Source organism: Anguilla rostrata, chromosome 6 (genome assembly GCF_018555375.3).
Source record: "Anguilla rostrata isolate EN2019 chromosome 6, ASM1855537v3, whole genome shotgun sequence".
Classification (NCBI taxonomy): domain Eukaryota; kingdom Metazoa; phylum Chordata; class Actinopteri; order Anguilliformes; family Anguillidae; genus Anguilla; species Anguilla rostrata.
The window spans coordinates 27504211-27524094 of record NC_057938.1 but is presented as its reverse complement, the minus strand read 5'-3'; the positions used below and the strand labels follow the sequence as shown (position 1 = coordinate 27524094).

General features: G+C 39.5%; 1 protein-coding gene across 1 annotated transcript in view; it reads right to left on the bottom strand.

The window, feature by feature from the left end:
• Window positions 1-19884, bottom strand: part of tram2 (translocation associated membrane protein 2) — a 47126-nt gene that overhangs the window by 10322 nt on the left and 16920 nt on the right. Inside the window, exons 3-7 of the mRNA XM_064341018.1 lie at window positions 9527-9636; window positions 2461-2577; window positions 1786-1844; window positions 1349-1433; window positions 946-1016 (exon numbers count right to left, since the gene is read on the bottom strand). Coding sequence (XP_064197088.1) covers window positions 946-1016; window positions 1349-1433; window positions 1786-1844; window positions 2461-2577; window positions 9527-9636 — 442 coding nt within the window. The remainder of the gene's footprint in view (window positions 1-945; window positions 1017-1348; window positions 1434-1785; window positions 1845-2460; window positions 2578-9526; window positions 9637-19884) is intronic.

Sequence of the window (19884 nt, the reverse complement as noted above, 5' to 3'; positions counted from 1 at the left end):
ATGGAAAATACTCATTAAAATTTATTGTGCTGATTTGTGCTAGATGAATGTGAAATCTCTCTTGGAGTGATCATAATAGTAACATGTCATCCCATCCCCATGAAACAAAAGATTACATACTGTAGAGAACAGAAAACCATACAAATTATTACATATTTAGGTATGTGTACCACAGTGTGTTTTGCATTGTCTTAAACCATCATAAAGGGGCAAATGGATGTTCTGTATAATGCACAAAAAGGATTTCATTCATTTTTGGAGACATTTTGGATATGTTTTTGGACCCTTATATATCTAAGACCCATATACTGATGAAAAGACTTGAGAAATATGCAAAAGTGAGTTTCATCAGTCAAAACAGTTGATTTATACCATTACATCATGTTATGATTCACAACAATGCAAAATGTAGATATTTTGGATAGATTTGGAGACTCCAGGGTACACCCCTTACTTTTTTCTTCATAGACCTTTAGTAGTTCTGTATATCACCATCATTTTTTGCATACTCGTGGTCAAGGAGTTTATGATCCAGCACAAGGTGTAGTTTTACCAGCTGTGTGTGTGTGTGTATATATATATATATATATATATATATATATAATATCTCAGTATTTCATTTCAACCCAAAGGAGAATAACTTCATTTTTGCGAAGATAATTATTCTGGTGGCACTTTTTACCTAAATTATGAATATAATCTAAGTTAGTACTGTAAATGTACTGTACAACTGTCTACAACAGCTTAAGTCAAAGAGTCTTTGAAGCTAAAATTTGGAGGTATAAAGCCTTAAATAGATCACTCCCTAAATTGGTGAGGATTGTCCAGATTTGGCATCTGCGCAGAGGGGTTAAAATACATGTTATATTTCCCACGATTTTTGAAGAACAGCGGGATATTTCACTTTAATAACTGTGGATTAGTAGCTCTGCTCAATGTGCTTACTTTAATAGATAGGCCACTGCAATGTGTAGCAGGTATAGACTGATGTACTTCAGCTGACGAGGGATCTCTTCCTGAAATGGACAAATCAAATAAATACAACTTTTTCAAATGCAACAAATCAAAAACAACTGTTTACAACAATGTTCACAAAACACAATGGCTGTGTGTGCATGCAAAAACCCCCACCCCACCCAGAATGTTTTCAAAACTGCATTTTCTACTGTGATTTCTAATAAACATCCCACAAACAAAAACACAACACACCAGAAATCACGAAAGCAACAAAATAAAAAAAAAATGTCAAAATAACAAAAGTGTCTTTCACATTAGAAACTGTTTTGCACATTTCAGGTTGTCAAGTCAGTATATGTTACTGTGCGACATTCTGGCTCTCCTCACTCACCTTCCTCACTTTCTGGAAGTAAAGTTCAGGCAGGGAGTGAAGCCAATAAGCCAGCTGGAAGAGGTAGAAAAACTTCACCTGGAATCTGGGACAACAAAAACTTTGTTCAACTGGTTAAACAGGATGAAATGTCCAACTTAACAGGTGGATGAAATCCCATCCACTATAGCACTACCACAGCAAGGGCCCTTTTAGTTTATACTAGACTCTACTAGATCCATCCTCAACATAACTACAAAAGCTGATTTAGACTTGCAAACATGCATGCAGAGCAAAATACACTTTGTCCTCAACTCTGAGAAACAAGTTTACATGCTCTTCCGCAAGTCTTACATAAATTTATTTTGCTGACTTCAGTCTTAACTAATTTTGTATGACAAACAAATACTGTATATGGTTATTATTCCGAATGGCTGAAGAGATCCATGTAACCGCACCTAAGATGAACGTGAGGGTAATTCTCCCATAGGCTGCTGAGATTTAGAAGATATCCTTCCTGGATGTAAAGGGTGGTGGGGAACAAGAAAGAGAATTAGAAGACTGCCATAAACAATAAAGGGTGGTCCTGCTAGCCAGTTCAAATAATCAATCCATGTATGCTTCTATCCATATATATATATATATATATATATATATATATATATATATATATATATATATATATATATTATATATATATATATATATATATATATATATATATATATATATATATATATACACACACACACAGTTAAAAAAAAGTTTGCAGCTGTGTACTTGAGCACATTTGATTTGAAATGAAACAATGAATATGAGGATAAACTACAGATTCTCAGCTTTATCAATTAAACAATTTTATCAAGTGATCCATGTAGGAATTACTACCCTCTTTATACATAGGCCCTGATTTTAGGGGAGGAAAAAGTAATTTGGACAATTGGCTCCATCTTGCATAATTAATGCACAAGAAAGCTAGAAATTATACGTTTTTCTGAAATTAGCTGGACTGAAGATACTCTATTTACCATAAACATTAAATCATTTATGCTTCATCAAGGACACTTCAATGCAAGCTGTATGAAATATGACTTGATGGGTTTGTTTTCCCAAGATGGGTCCAGCCATCTCACCGAGAGAAGAAGGTAAAAACTCCACACAGAGGACACCAGGTAGAATACACACAGTTGTCCAGACTCGTTGAACTTGGTGTTCTTGCTCTTTGAAAGATGGAGTCTCCTGTTTATTTTCTGAACAGAAAAATCAAAGAGGGTGTGATGCATCTGCAACTTGAACATACACAAATAATAGCACTTGCACAAGATGGCTAGGCAACCACAAGGACATTTTCTGACTGTGTCTTGGTATTACAGCATTCTGAATACATCGACAGCACTAGACTACAAAAAATACATTGGGGTCTGATGCATTTTTATAATTGGTCTCACAGGCAGCAATTTGTAAATGTACTATTGTGGCTCAGGGACATTTAAAATGGTGATTTTAATTTTCACTTAAATCTCCATAAATACAAATAAAGGTCTTGTATTGAATAATTGACTGTGGTTTGCAGTCCTGCAGGGCACATAACTGGACGTAACACTGTCCGTGTAGAGAGGGATTCAGTCCGTCCACAAGTCTCACTGCTCAGCAGTGATCACCGTTGGTCATTCTGGCACCTACAAGTCTGCCTGCATGACTTGCACATGAAGTGCCGTCATCCAACTGAAGGAGTGGCCTGACTTCACATGTCTGTGGAGGACAACTTATAGCTTTCTGTCCTCTCCTGATCTTCAGACAGTCAAGAGTAAAGTAATGAACATGGCTGGAGAATGATTATGCATTTCACATTAGGAGAAAAGGGGAAACAAGCATCAGGAACATGCATGCAATTGGAACAGGTATGTTGTCTAATGTACATTTACCACAATTGCATTCTAGTTTATTTCAGTGGCACACATGAAAGCACATGTAATTTACACAAGCATAGTTCACTCTGGCTTAAAGTGTCTGAGAATAACTACAATTTAGTCAAACATGAATCAGTTATTTTAAATATGATAAAAGCTGCTCATCAAATTAATCTAGCGCCATAATAGGCATAGGTCCAGAGCATCACATCCACAGAATAACCCTCTGAAATCAGCACCTCCGCCTTTGCCAAAGCAGCTAGTTACACAGCTCATTCATAGTCCTGTAGGAAACGACATTGATTTACTATAAAATTTGTGAATATTGAAAACCAAAGTTAACAAATACATTCTGGTCATTACATTACAGTCACTTAGCAGATGCATTAATCCAGAGTGAGGAACAGAACTGGAAAACCGCATACCTCTCAGGAATACAAAAATGCAATACCACCACTAAGGCACAGTTTTAGAATGATAAAATATGCTTCAAGGGGAAATCCAAAGAAAGACTGAGGAAAAAGTAAGGTTGTCTAGAAGGGGTTAGGGGAGCTTTGGAGCAATCTAAAGAAGTGATTCTTCAGTCTGCTTCAGAACATGAACAGGGTTTGTACCGTACACTGAGACGTGACCTGGACATGCAGGTACACCTGAATTTTATGCCAGATGACAAGAGATAGCAGAACACAAGGGTCTGTGAAACAGGTAGTTGAATAGGGTCCAAATCTTTTGAAGACATACAACTATTCGTTAGCGCAAATAGTCTGCTCCTCCAAACAGCGAATCATGTGCCTGCAGCTTAATATATATAGCATGCAGAAAAGCTCAAGAGGTTTAGTTGTTGTTTGATCAAACATTAGAAATGAACAAAACACTTAATGCAAGTGACTTTGACCATGGTATGTCTGTGTTGGTGCCAGAAGTGGTGGTTCCAGAATCTCAGAAACAGCTGCCCACAGGGATTTTCATGCACTACCGTCTCAGGAGTTTACAGAGAATGCTGCAGTAAACAAAAAATATCCAGTGAGTGGCTGTTCTGTGGAGAAGCAAGGTCAGAAGGGAATGGGCAGACTCGTTCAAGCTAACAAAGGCCACAAATTCTCAAATAACAGCTGTTTACAACACTGGTGTGCGGAAGGGCATTTAACATTGAATTGGATGGGCTACAGCTGCAGAACATCACACCAGGTCAATCCTGTCAGCTAAGATCAGACTATGGTGAGCACCAGTAGGGTCGGAATTGGGCGTAAACAGTAATGTAATGGTGTGGGAAATGATTTCTTGCCATACATTAGGGCCCTTAAAAGTGCAGCATGTACATTAAGAACACTTTTGTTCATATTTGGTTTAAATTTCCTTGACATCGACAGATATCAATACATTATAAACTTTAAGAAAAAAAACGGACTCTGATTGCCCCAGGTTCTGAAATCAGCTATTTCCAAATTTCACCGCACCTGAATCAACTAATCAGAAAAGCTCTCTGCAAGGAGGCCAATCAGACTTTGTAGAAAAGATTATGACCAAAAAGAAATAGAAACAAGTGAGAGACAAGACAAGAGCAAACATAGGTTTAGCTTTTCAGCAAGACCTCAGGAATAGAAGGGCTCCAAAAGTGACATTGAGCTTGCAGTATTTCTGCTGGACAGGTAAATTTCTTGCTTGTTTCATTTTTGTCGGAATTTATCATCACCCCAAACTGTGTAGTCAGAAAGCTAGAAAATGTTGGCTAGTTTGCTGATGTATTTAGCTCACTGTTATAGCTATGCTGTATATAACGTATCATATTGTAGCTTATCTGTAGCTAGCTAGCTATGTTTATAGTTGCCTATGCTGTTCAGGTGAGGAGGAAGAAAAATATATAATTGCACACTCCAGTTCGAGATGCGTTTGGTTATGTTAATTTGACCAATGTTTCGCTCATAACTTTGTCTGGGTCTCATACAAGTAAAAACACCAGTGTCTGCATTTATTAACTGTCATTAGCCCATAGCTGTAAATAAATACTATAGCTATGTTAATGGTTTATGTTAAGTATGACATTATGCATTTTATTTTCTACCTGTGAATGAGCATAGGCGGTTTTACCATTGGTCATAGGTAGGCAACTGCTTGGGGCCTCGTCTGCGAAAAAGGCCTCGTGAATTTGTTTCCTTTTTTTTTTTAATGTATAAAACATTTTTCCTTTCTTGTCACTCCAAACGAATGATAATGTGTAATAGATAAAAATAAATCTATCTACATGTAAATGTGGGCCTATCCAATTAAATATCTATATTTGCCAATATTTATTATCACCCACATTTCACATTGAATGGACTATTCCACCTTGACCTCCCTGCATTTGCGCCTAATCAATGACGTTGAAATTCGAGTGGCTCAGAGGCAGAGAGTCACTATGTTACCATGAAGCGTTTTCAAAGTGGATTTGAGAAGAGAAAGAGGAAGAAGGAAGATGCCCAGTTAAAGGAAAGTTTGCCTAAACTGACAAAATTCTTTAATAAAACAGCCAGAGACTCCACGACAGAGGAGCAACAAGTAGAGTGAGAGCACCTATTATCAACCACCCTAACCGCTAGTGTATTTACTTCTTATAGAACTGGACATTGTTTTGTTACCTATTTAAATGTAGGCCTAAGTCCTGTAAAAATACACATAATAAATAGTCTAAATGTAAAAAAAAAACCAATTTCATACATACACATTTAGTAACATTAATACAGCCTTATTTACTATATCAACTTTAAGACAAGCAACACGCTTGGAATTCTCATCGCGACCCATTAAATCCAATGGCGCAGACGTTGCTTCATAATTTCAAACTGCTTTCCTAAGGGATATTTTGCATCCTGCGACTTGAGTTACAACAGTGAATATGTACGGATTCCTAGACATGCTGATAGCGACCACCCTCTCTCATATTAACCTCAAATACGCAAGACAGGACACTTATTCCATTCGTTTATATGGGGTGGTCGATGCACATCCCCTTAGCAACCAAAAGCTAGCGCTGGACCACCTCTGAGTTAGGCTAGCTATTTGCCGGCACATAAAAAAATTGCGATAGTACTTTAAAAAATAACCACTGGAGGATAACGAGGACATTTTTCCTACATACCTAGGTACAAGTTGTTACCGATATTTCGCCTATTTTTTCATATATAGTTGCAAATCAGTTTACGTTTTACTGTCCGTCGAACGAAGTTGGTTGATAATAGGTGCTCGCACTCTAGCTGACGTTACAACAGGTGTAATGTTAGTTGAAGAAGCTGAGCTAGCTAACGTTAGCAGCCTTACTGCTGCCTCAGCCTGTTGTGCACCCACCGCACCTACTACAACTTCTAGCGCTGTGTCTGCTGGTTGCGGTGAACCAGCTACAGTGTAGGAGGAAAGTGTCAGAGGCGACACAGACAGACAGCAGCAGCCCACCACAAACCAGTCACCCGCTCGGACCGGGAATTTTACCCCTAGAGAATAGTGGATGTTCAAATGCTTTATCAAAAAGCATGTACTATACTTTTGTCTAGGAAGAATTAAAGATTATATACTTATCTTTTTGTTGCCATATTGTCTTCTTCTAACTAACTGAAGATCATTTGAAGTTCTTCAGTTAGAATTCTCATTTGGTCTGTCCTTTAGTTCTGTGGCTTTGTTAACAGAAAAGAGCTGTCTCCAAATAGTTTTCGTTCACTAGCTATGGTTGCATTAAGCAAAATGGAGAAGGGGCTCACATTGGTCTTTGCCTGAGGCCTCCAAATCACTAAAACCGCCCCTGTGAATGAGGCATGATGAGCTTCACTCTTCCTACTTTACAAAGCTCTTGTCCTCTCTACAGTACTCAGATGACAGTCAGCATGCATGCGTTTGGAGGGAGAACGTTTTTTCCAAACCCTAGGTCTCTCCCTCGTTTCTGCAAACCGACATACTGCACCTTTAATACCAACAGAGCATCACTTGAAGACCACAACATAGCTACGCATTGCTGCTGACTACGTGCATTCCACAATCTACCTTTTTTCAAATGGATACTTCCAGCAAAATAATGTGCAATGTCACAAAGAATGCATCATCTTAAGCTGGTTCCACAAACATGACAGTAACTTCAGTCAGCTACAATATCCTACATAGTCCACTCTCCAGATCCAAATCCAATACAGCACATTTGGGATGAAGTGGAATGGGATGTACACAGCATGAATGTGTGGTCCAAAAATCTACAGAAACTATGTGATGCAATTGAGTCAGCATGGACTAAAATCCCTAAAGAAACACCTTGTTAAATTCATGCCTCATAGACTTCAGGCTGTTCTGGAGGCAAATGGCAGTCCTACCCTAGTAGACAGGTGTACCTAGAGTTGCCAATGTGTGCCTGTGGTGGTACATGAAAAGGGGAGTGACATGGCAGAGTCTGGGGAGGTTGTAGATCAAATCAGCACAAGCAGTAGCATTTTGAATGAGCTGTAGGGGACTGATGAAAGAGGCAGGTAGACCAGCAAGGAGGGAGTAGTAGTAGTCAAGGGGGGAGATGATCAGTGCCTGGCCTAACAGCTGGTTTGAGAAGGTGATGAAGAAGTGGAATATTCAATCTACAAGGCAAAGCAACTGCCATGATGTTTGCAGAGAGGAACAGTTTGTCATTGATTTCAGTCAAGTGGGGCTTCAAACTGATAATCTGACATCCAACTTGAAATGTCTTGTAGGCAGGCTAAGATGTATGCCAAGACCAGTGTATTGGATGTGCAAAAGGAGAGAGAGTGCCACATTGGCAGCATATGAATGATAAGATAGGGCATGGGAGAAGATGACACCAGGTAGGAGTTCCTGAAGCTGTGAAATTGCACCCCTTCATGCAACCTGGAAGGAGTGACAGTCAAGGTAAGAAGCAAACCAGTTGAGAGCTGTGCTGCACATCACCAAGGTAGACAGGGAAGACAACAGGAGTTGGTAGTGAACAGTGTTATATGCTGCAGGGATGTCAAGGAGAGCAAAACAGGAGAGAGAAGCTGCCTTTCTGTTGTGGATCTCCTTGCTGACTGCAAGGAGGGCACAGAATGGTGAGGGTCTAGAAAGCTGTTCTGTTATAGAAATGGACAGAGTTGGTTGAAAACAGCATGCTGAAGAGTTTTAGGAGACAGGGAAGGAGAGAGTCAGGCCGTAGTTCTCAATGAGAGAGGGGACGAGGGTGGGTTTTTGAGCAGGGGGTAATACAAGCCTGTTTGAAGACTGCAGGGTCACATTCAGTGGACAGAGAGGAGTTCACCAGAGAGCAGATGAATGGGAGGATGTCAGAAGGGACAGACTGGAGGGGTGCAGGGATAGGATCTAGGGAGTAGGTAGTAGGATGGTGAGATAGCAGGAGTTGAGCAGAGAGAAGGCAGAGAGGGAGGGTGGGGGTATTGAGTAGGGAGAGTGGGGTGGTTTGCCTGGAAAGAAGGTTGACTTATGTCGGAACACTCCAATTTAAAAGAATGACAGGACGGTTACCGACATCTGCAAAAGAAGGTTAGAAAGGTCATCAGCATCAAGGGTTGAAGGAGTTGGATTTAGTAAGAAGAAAGTAGAGGCCAGTTTGCATGGGTTATGAGATGAGTTTTCAATTTTTGTTTGATAGAAGTTTGTCTTGCTCCCCTGTCAGCTGTGACAGAGGATGAAAATGCAGAGAGAAGCAAGTAGTAAATGGATCAGCAGGGTCTCTGGTTGTGCATCATTTTTCTTCTGCAGGTAAGGTTATCCCAATAGCATGGATGGTATCAGTAAGCCAGGGGCTAGGAGAGGATAGACTTGCAGGTCTGCTGACAAGTGGACAGAGAGAATCAAATGCTGACAAGTTAAAGTAGAAGAATGTGGCTGCAGCAGTATCGGTGGAGATTTTGGAAAAAGATTCCAGAGAGGAAAGGGATGTAGTAACAGCAGAGGAGAAGGTAGAGGGAGAGCGGCTATGGAGGTTGCTAGTAAGCACAGTGACAGGATCAGGTAGAGGAGAGAGGGGCTCAGACAAGTGTCAAGGAGAAGATGAGACAATGGCAATTGGAGCTCTGCAGGGGGTGACTGCCTGGTTGGGTGCAGAGCAGTTTCTCAGTGTGACCAGGTCCTGATTTCATGTTTTGTTAGTAGAGGTAGAGTGCAACTATCATGATATTCTGTCATGTTTTTCACCATCATGCAATGAGATGAAAAGAAATACAATCAGTTAATGCAAACTGACAAGCAATATTCACAATTACAACTAAGCACTACTACATGTGCCAATACCAGCACTACCCATACTGCTAAAGGATCACATACTCACATCTAGCACATACTCCTGTACCACAGCATGGATGATGATGGCAATGAGGAAGTAGAAGAGGATGGTGACACAGTCCCTCCATCCATAGTGATATAAGGACATTTCCCCCTCTACAGACAGCAAGCAAAAGGAAAGGGTAACAGGTCAGCAACAACTCGAGCAGAGGAAGCTGGGCACTTTATTCAGTCCCCCTTCTTTTCCTGGCCATGTTCTGAAGAAATCTTCTGGGCTTTCAAAACAAATTTCTGGCAAGACATTAAGGGCAGCTCTCAAGGACTCAACTATCTAGATACATTACATCAGCAAATATATATTGGATGACAGACAAACAAACCCTCAGGACGCTCTAGTTAATATGCATTAATAATCTATCACTGTTCAAAGAGTAAACACTGGCCACGACAAGCCATAGTCCAGACTATGCAGTTCTAAACTTGAACACCTACTCTTAAGCATCTTGAAAGTGAAGGTAATTTTTCTGATTGGTTTCATGCAATCAGACAGGTTCACAACAGTTTTAGCCAGCATTAGTGTTATGGGTCAATGGCTTGACTCCCCTAAATTTCTCTAGTTGGGAGTCCCACCTACACATTATGCCCGAGATTGAAACAAAAGCAATTAGGCTGCTTAAACACATAAGCAATTCATACCAACCACATTTCAGTTGTTTTGTATTCAATCCAAAATAACCTTAAAGCTCTTTAAGACTGAAAAATCCAAGAAACAGGAAGAAATATGGCCTGAAAATTATTGTGTTTGGGCTGGAGGGCTTTTTTAAAGAGCAAGTGAATTCAATCTTACCAAATAATCTGTTTGCCTGTCTCCATCTTCGAATTCTCAATGTTTTAATAGAATTAATAAAATATAACTAAAGAAAGAAGTTAAAATAATTTCATAAGTAGGGGAATACCATACTTGATTAATGTAACACTTTCAGAAAGATAGCCATTAAATAATGTATTTCCCAGTGTAAACTTCTATATTTTGGGCATATGGTATGCATTGCCAGCACCCATACCACCACGCACTCTGCTCCTGCCGACTGGCTGAAGCTAAGTAGGTGTGGGCTTGTTTAGTACTTGGATGGGAGACCACCAGGGAATACTGAGTTGCTGCTGGAAGTGGTGTTGGTGGCCCAGCAGGGGGCAATATTCTCTCAGGTCAAATAAACCCCAATGCCCCAGTGCAGTGACAGGGACAATGTGCTGTAGGAGATGGCGTCTTTCGGATGCGACGTTAAACCGAGGTCCTGACTCACTGCGGTCATTAAAGATCCCATGACAGTATTCGCAAAGAATAGGGGGTTCCCCGGTGTCCTGGCTAAAATCCCAGACCTGGCTCTCGCAAAAACTTGCCACCTAATCATCTTGATTTAATTAGCTAAAAAATGTTCTCTCCCTCCAGTGGAGCTGCTCAGTGGCCAACAATAGAGGATTGTGGTTGTACTGGGCAGCTCCCAGGTGTGAATGTGTGAGTGAGAAGCAGGGCGTTCCTGCAAAATAGCATCCGTGCTCAGTGAACCTACCCTGGGTAAATAAAGGTTAAATAAAAATAAATAAAAAATCACTTCTATGCAATAATGAAGTGAAACAAACATTGAGAAGTCAGTTCTCTTTCAGAGAAAAACAATTTCAATGACAGCATTCCATGAAATAAATTGACCAAGTTCAACTTTTTAGTAGACATAAACGGTATATGCGCCAAGTTAAAACTGCTGGCCACTAACAATACCCCTTCTCCTTGTACACCAGATCCCTTGGCCCTGTAATATCTGCCCATGGCTTGTCCTATCACTCCTATGCCGACGACACGCAACTCTAGGGGACACCTTAGTGACATCATCACCGTGTGCCAAGAATCTCGGAGTGGTGATGGACAACAGGCTGTCCCTCTCCAAGAACATCGCAGCAGTAAGCCGGGCATGCAGATTTTTCCTGTATAACATCCGCAGAATTCGCCCCTTTCTCACCACCTACTCAACCCAGCTCCTGGTCCAAGCAATGGTTCTATCCCGCCTGGCCTACTGCAACTCTCTTCTGGCTGGACTACCGGCATCTGCCACCAGACCCCTGCAACTCATTCAGAATGCTGCGGCTCGTCTGGTCTTCAACCTCCCCAGACACTCCCACGTCACTCCCCTGCTCACTACCCTCCACTGGCTGCCTGTTATAGCTTGCATCAAATTTAAAACATTGGTCCTAGCATACCAGGCAGTCAAGGGATCAGCCCCAGCATACCTCCACAAGATATTCAAACCCTACATGCCAGCCAGATCCCTCCGTTCTGCTACCTCAGGACGCCTAGCACCTCCCCCTCTTCGCACCTGCACTTCCAGAACACGTCTCTTGTCTGTTCTGGCCCCACGATGGTGGAATGACCTCCCTGTGGAGGTCAGAACAGCTGAGACACTGACCCATTTCGAACGACGACTGAAGACTCACCTCTTCAGGCTGCACCTCTCCCCATCCCTCCCTTCCCGCCTGTAAATGACTAAGCTTAGGGTTGTAACTAGGCAGCTGTTTCGTAGGTGACTTAGGTGCATTAACTGTCTTAACTACTGCTTGTATTTTTTCCATAGACTGCGTTGTTGCCGTTCTCGTTGTTTAGTGTTAATCAGTTTAACCTTCAGGGTCCAAGTTGAACCATGCGGTTGTTCCCTGCACTTGGACCGGTACTTCTCTCTAGGGGTTTCATCACACTTGTTCCTGGTTATGGTTATACACTTTGTTGTACGTCGCTCTGGATAAGAGCGTCTGCCAAATGCCTGTAATGTAATGTAAAAGACCACACCAGTCAAAATGTACACTGGTTTCTCACTTCAATTCTATACAGCAATTAATTAGTCCCGCCAGGATTTCAGAGTTCTTCTGTGATTGTTGCGATCAAAAATGCTTGATTTTGCAGCGGCTTTTCTCAAAAGTTGCAAAGCAATTTGCGAAGCTTTATGTGATTTTTTTGCAGAAAAATTGCGGGAATTGGCAAAAATTGCAAGTCGAGGAAAAAATTAATTTTTGGTAGCCTAATTCTCATAAGACCACATTTCCCAAAAACCCTGTCATTTCCTGTTTTGCCATTTGTTTTGATAATGAGAGGACAGGTTGAAGAGCCTTGCTAACTGTAAATGAGGAGTCATTTTAATACAAAGTTTCCGAACTGACTTTTTGAGTAAACCAAGTTGTATGCAGTGATGAACGGTCTTTCCTAGCGGAGCAACAAGTAACGTTACACAGGTCGAGCTACGCTATGCTTGCTAATTATGCTAGATAGCAGTGCTGATAACGGAGATTGTCCGAAGGAGCCGTCTGCCAACAAAGATATCAGAGAACAAATTTATTCACAAAATGGATCACCATTCAACGTTACTGAAGACTCCTGTGACAGATAGGTACTTATTACTTTCCCTAACCATTTTGTCATGCATTTCTTTACGACCGCAGTCCCTATAGACACATTTTGCTACATATTTTTTTGTATGCATTAACGCATATATACGGCTCTTTATACGGCTCTGAATTTGGACATTTAATGCGAAGAAATCGTGGGAATTTTGCTAAATTGCAAGCCCCCACAAATATTGCGGGGTTTGGTTGAATTTGCATTCATTTTTGTGATCGCAAGATCGCAATTTCCTGGAGGGACTAATTAACGCAAAGAAAGTTACAACTTCAATATTAGTTTCTCTACTGTACTGCAATGATATAACACCGTGAGTATGCAATTTGTTCTGTAAAGTTAACTTTGTTGGAACAAAACGGTGACCTCAGCATACAGGTTCATCTATATAAAGACTAAAGATTGTTTAACCCCCTAATGGTCGGCACGCCAGCGTGCCTAGACAGTTCAACTCAGACATTCATGGCTCCTGCAGCCAAAATATGAGTTGAAAACAGAAACGCTTTGTTTTAGTTTCATTAGTAGACAATACACGACAACTATGCCGAATATGGAGTTCAGCAGCACCACCACTGTCGCTCTGATCATTCATTTAACAAGCACCCCCTCCCTACAGTCTCACCTGCAACTACACCCCCGGCCCATGACATAATGGACAATACTGCCTATCTGGGCATTCATAAAAACATTCTTTCACCACTCAAAAATCGTATTCCGTCATAGCAACAAGATAAACCCAACAATAGCCCTAAGATATGCCAATACAGCAGTGAAAACGCTACTCACTGAATAATGAAATAAACAAGACAAAGTTTTCAAAAATTATACCATGTCATTCAGTCAATATCTGGGACTAAATATTGAATAAATATACAACCTTACCATTGGTTTTACACATAGAGATGTCCCTTTTGAGACCGAGTAGGCATATATTGTCTTGGACAATCCGTTTGTGAAATATACGCGCATTTGTGATGCCCGACTACCTTCCAAAAATAGCTGTGCGTAATACCACACATGTTGTTTACGGCGTTGTCACCTTTTTAGTACAGTCTGGCTTGACTGACAATTAATTTATTCAGTAGGTGACCAAGAAGCTTTCTAACGATGTAGGCTATAACATGTCTAATTTTGTTTTGGGAATAGCATTTCATAGCTCAGCGTAACGGAAAGTTCTCATCATCGTATTTGCTTACGCATTTACTCTGTAGTAGCAATGAAAGACACTGAACCTGACAATACGTTACCAATGATTTTCATAATTTCTTGGAAAATATCATTATTGAGGACTTCTGAGCATAGCTAAGACATTTGTTTGCTGATAGACCTAGCTGACATTGTTTTCTGGAGGAAGACAGAAAAGGAGAGATCTACAGCATTGATTTACTGTCTCTGTCTACTGAATACAGATAACATTTCATCATCGCTATGTAAATATTACTGCTCAAAATATTCCGGTTATACAAGTTATTTTTGAAATTGAGTGTCTTTAAATAGGTTAGTTGTATTTTATAATTATGATATTTCACACTAATCTAAGTGTTCGTTAGTAGATTAGTAGTTTTTGTGTTTCATACACCAGATATGACGTGAAAGTTGGAACATTGCCAAAATGTGGTGGACATGTCGTCCCATCCCCATACAAGAAAACCTTACTGTCCAGTACAGAAATACATAGTTATATGTGAATATGATTTACAGCAATGCATAATTTAGACATTTTGGATCGATTTGGAGACGTTGGGTACACTGCTTAGTTTTTGCTTCATAGATCTTTAGTAGTTCTACATATCCACCCTTAGATTTTATGAACTTGTGGTCAAGAAGTTTTTGAACCAGAACATGTTTAGTTTAACCTGCTGTATATATGGGATCTTTCAGTATTTCATTGTAGTTCATTTTTGCTTTTTTGCCTGAACAATTGCCTTTGTGGCACTTTATTTCTTCCTAAATTATGAATATAAACTAATCTAAGTTAGTATTGTAAATGGTACAAATGTCTTGCTTCATTTAAGCCATTTTTTAAGTATCTGTGATGCTCACATCTGGAGCTATAAAGTTTTAAATAGGGTACCCCCCAAATGGGCAAGAATTGGCCAGATTTGGCATGTGCGCAAAGGGGTTAAGAAAAAAATGGCAGTCACTGCAACAAGAAAAATGCATGTAACCAAATGATCTATATGGTGTTTTGGATTGTTTTCATAATACATAATGTCATCTGAAGAAAAAAATGGTTATCAACGTACAAAAATGCAAGGTTACTCACACATACAAAGCACTACAAATCATTAATTCAAACTTGCTAAACCTAGGCCTGCCATTAAAAGTACTGATATAAAAACAAGGCCAAGTTACAAGAAGCAATATTGGCAATATTATCACACACAAATTAAACAAGCAGTATTCCAAAGAAGTGCTACCCGATGTTTCCTATTTTAGTAACTTGGTCCTCTGTTATTTTATTTTTTATTTTTGATATCAGTACTTTTAATTCAGATATCATTTCTTTTTGTACTGTGTTTGTTATGAGTAAGTGATAGGCTAATACTAATGCGTAGGCGATAAGAGAGACATGCATAGACAAATACATGCTAACACACATACATTCTAGCTGAAAGAAACACATAGGCATGGATTCAGACATTTTTCATTTACCATGAATGACAAAAAAATTAAAGCATGTGTTATTTTTAAATGGAAGTGTTTTTAATGGGGTATTTTGTACACGACAGACCTACTAATTGTTTTTATATGTTGGTACAGGATCTATAGCACTAGCAAACATTAATTTCAAAGTGTGACATTTGCAGGGTAGCTACAGTAGCCGTAGTAAAAAGCAGTTAACAGCAAAAATGGCACAGCTGCTAATTTGACTGTTCTCACTAAGAAAATCGATCTACCTGCTGTGAAGACATCCATAGCCTACGGCTTCCCCTTTGTGACTTATTGTCAAAATGCGAACAATACCCATTCCTAGTCATGAAACAATATTATGTGGAGTTTGCATGTGAAATGATGGAGAATGGATTCCACAAATATCAATGAGTTTCCCTCACAGATTATATAGTTGCAAAAGCGACAGTTTTAATTCTGCAGGAATTTATTAGTAAGCAAGCAGGCCAGTGTCTTAGGGGGGATTTGAACCCATTCTTCCAAAGATCCCACAGGCAAACGCGTTACAAGTGAGCCGCTTTACTGGCTGATTGAGCTGAATGTCCAACAGGGAGACATATTCTTTGTGGGCCTGGAACATTTAAGATGATGTAATTGGCGGGAAAAAGAAGGAAGAAGAAAGAAGTATAAAAAAGAATAAAAAAGGGGAAAATTTTTTTATTGTGGACATGAGCTCTTTGTGTTGACATGAGCTCAGAAAGTACAGAAATGAATGTTTTTAAGGGCTGAGTGTTGGATCATTTGTGGTTATTTCTGTAGGAAACCCGGACATGTGCCAAACTCTGTGCTGTATGAGTATGGGGCATGCCGCCCCACCAAGGCGTAACAACATCTTCAAATCAACATCCTCACTTGGGTCCATGTACAGGTCTGCTATTAACAAAAGAGCTAGATGGAAGTAGGCCTAAATTATACCATTTATAAAGCTGCACAAGCAATGTAAACCAAATACAAAGATTTGTGTCTTTAAACCAAGATAGTTACAAATATAACCAAACATTTTAATCTAACTTAATCAGCGCTGGGCTTGTCCCGGTGATTTTTCTTTTTTATTTAATCAAATGAAACAAAAAATACACTCCTTGTTTCTGAATGCTGAACTGGTACTTAGTCATCTTGAAGTTGCAACTGTCCATTTCCATGGTTTGATATCATTCTGTGCTACTGAGACCACCAAACTAAATTTAGCATGCTTGAACATGTTTGATGCAAACAAAAGTTTTAGGCAGGTTTTTTAAGGTATAACGTTTCTCACTTCTCGTCACGTTGTCTCAATATGCCAAGCAAAGTACTGTTTATGGTGATAAGACCACTGATTAAATCAGAGCGTTTGAGTGAACTACAAATGCCCTTAAAGTAATAATCTCTAAGATTTTCATTAAAATAAATGTCTGTTAAGTCACTATCTATCGCCGAATTAGGTAACACTACGGTGATTGAGCCTATTATATTAATTTATATTATTATTAATATAATAATTTATGATTAACCTCTTAAGGCACAAGCCAAATTTTGCCAATCCTTGCCCATTTAGGGGGTACCCTATTTAAAGCTTTATAACTCCAGACGTGAACACCACAGAGACTTGGAAAATGGCTTAAATGAAGCAAGACATTTGTACAATTTACAATACTAACACAGATTAGTTTATATTCATAATTTTGGAAGAAATAAAGTGCCACAAATGCAATTGTTTTGACAAAAAATCCAAAATAAATTTGCACTTTTTAAGTTCGCAATGAAATACTGCGAGATTGAATATATGCAGGAGGTTAAACTATACATGTGCTAGGTCAAAAACTTCTTGACCACAAGTTCATAAAATCTAAGGGTGGATATGTAGAACTACTATAGATGTATGAAGCAAAAACTAAGCAGTGTACCCAGCATCTCCAAATCTATCCAAAATGTCTAAATTATGCATTGCTGTAAATCATAACATATCCATGTATTTCACTACAAATCAACTGTTTTGACTCAAGAAAATCACTGTTGCATAATTTTCAAATGGGAATTACAAGCTTTCAGTCAGTACAGTGGTCTAAAATAGCTAGGTGTCCAGAAACATATCCAAAATCTCTCCAAAATTGAATAAAATGTTTTTTGTCCATTATAAAGCATATAAATGAGCCCCTTATGAGGGTTTAAGATGAAACATTGCTATCAGATTAAAAAAATAATGCAAAAACATTGTCACACAATGCGGTACAGTACCTAAATGTGTAATAATTAACTTGTGTGTATTTCTATACTCTGTACTCTCGTATGTTTTATTGTATGGGGATGAGACAACATAAAAACAATTTTCACCCGTCCACCACGTTTTGGCAATGTTCCAGCTCTGACGTCATCACTGTTGCATGCTTCACAAAAACTTACACTTCCGTCTAACGCTTACATTACAGTGTGAAATATTTACATTATATAACACCACTAACCTATTTAAAAATACTCAATTTCAAAAAGAACGTATATAACCGAAATATTTTGAACGATAATACTTACATAGCAATGGTGAAATCTCCTCTATGTTCAGTAGATAGAGACAGAGAGACAGTATCAATTATATTGTTCTATTCGCTTCTGTTTTGCTCCAGAAAACGATGTCAGCTAGGTCTATCAGCAAACATATGGCTTAGCTATGTTCAGAAGTCCTCAATAATAATAGTATTTTCCAAGAAATTACGAAATATCCTTGAACATATTTCGTTAGGTGCATCGTATTTCTCTGCTAACAGAGTGTGATTGCGTAAGTGAATGCTATGCTAAGAATATTTTCTGTTACGCTGACCTATAAAACGCTATTCCGAAAGCAGAATTAGACATGTTATACATCGTTAGAAAGCTTATACTCTCGCCTACCGAATAAATGAATTGTAAATCTAGTCAGACTGTACTAGAAAGGGCGACGACGCCGTAAACAACAGGTGTGGTGTTACGCACAGCTATTTTGGAAGATACCCAGGCGTCACAGATGCGCCTATATTTCCCAAACGGATTGTCCAAGACAATATATGACCACGCAGTCTCAAAATGGACATCTCTACACGTAAAACCAACAGTAAGGTTTTATATTTATTCAATATTTAGTCCCAGATATTGACTGTAGAATGACATGGTATCATTTTTAAAAACTTTTTCTCGTTTATTTCGTTATTCAGTGAGCAGCGTTTTCACTGCTGTATAGGCATATCTTAGGGCTATTGTCGGGTTTATCTTGTTGCTATGACGGAATACGATTTTTTAGTGGTGAAAGAATATTTTTATGAATGCCAAGATAGACAATATTGTCCATTATGTCAAGGGTGGGGGGTGTTTTTTAGATGAGACTGCAGGGAGGGGGTGTGTGTTAAATGAACGACGGGAGCGACAATGGTGGGGCTGCGAAACTCCGTTTTCGGCATAGTTGTCATGTAGCGTCTACTAATGAAACGGAAACAACGCGTTTCTGTTTTCATCTCACACTTTGGTTGCAGTAGCACCGAATGTTTGAGTTTAGTAATTTAGGCACGCGGGCGTGCCCACCACTAGGGGCTGTGCGCTAAGAGGTTAAACAACTGAGTGTCTGGCGACATTCCTGGGAAAAAATCACAAGCGGCGCATAGTTAGTGATGTGTTTTCCATCACCCATCAGTGGTTGGTCCGCCAGAAAGGGCAGACGGAGCTAACGCAACAGGCTTGCTCTTCAACTCACTTGTGTGTGAGCGGTGTACTGGTTTTTCCGGTGTATGCTAGCGTTACAATAACAGAGAAAGGGGTAGGTGTTTTTGTGTAACATGGTCATATTTGTTGATGTAGATTTCGTATTACATTTGATGACAATGTAACGTTACTAAATTACATAGCCTAGCTATTTGCACAGCTAACGCTAGCTACCGGACCATGGCAAGAAAGGCAACATTAGTTTAGACAACGTTGCGCACAGTATCCATCTCTCATATCAGGTAACGTTGCGTTAGCTAGCTAATGTAATTAACACAATTTAATGTCAGCTAACAATTAGAAAAAACGTTAGCTAATGCTACCGACTGGTACCGACCTCGCAAAACGTCTCTTGAATGCAATGCTACCTTGTTGCAACGTTGCAATGTAGCTAACAAAAGCCCAATTCAGATCAATGATTCGCTACGAGACTGGATGCAACTTCCAAGACGTCTGATTGTAAACGTTCTAACTGCACTTGGCGATTTGACAAGGTGGGTCTTTTGAGACCCCATGCAACGGCTTCAGACACTCTGCAACTAACCAGTTCACACCGCTGCAATTTTCTCTGCAACATTCTAAAACCATTT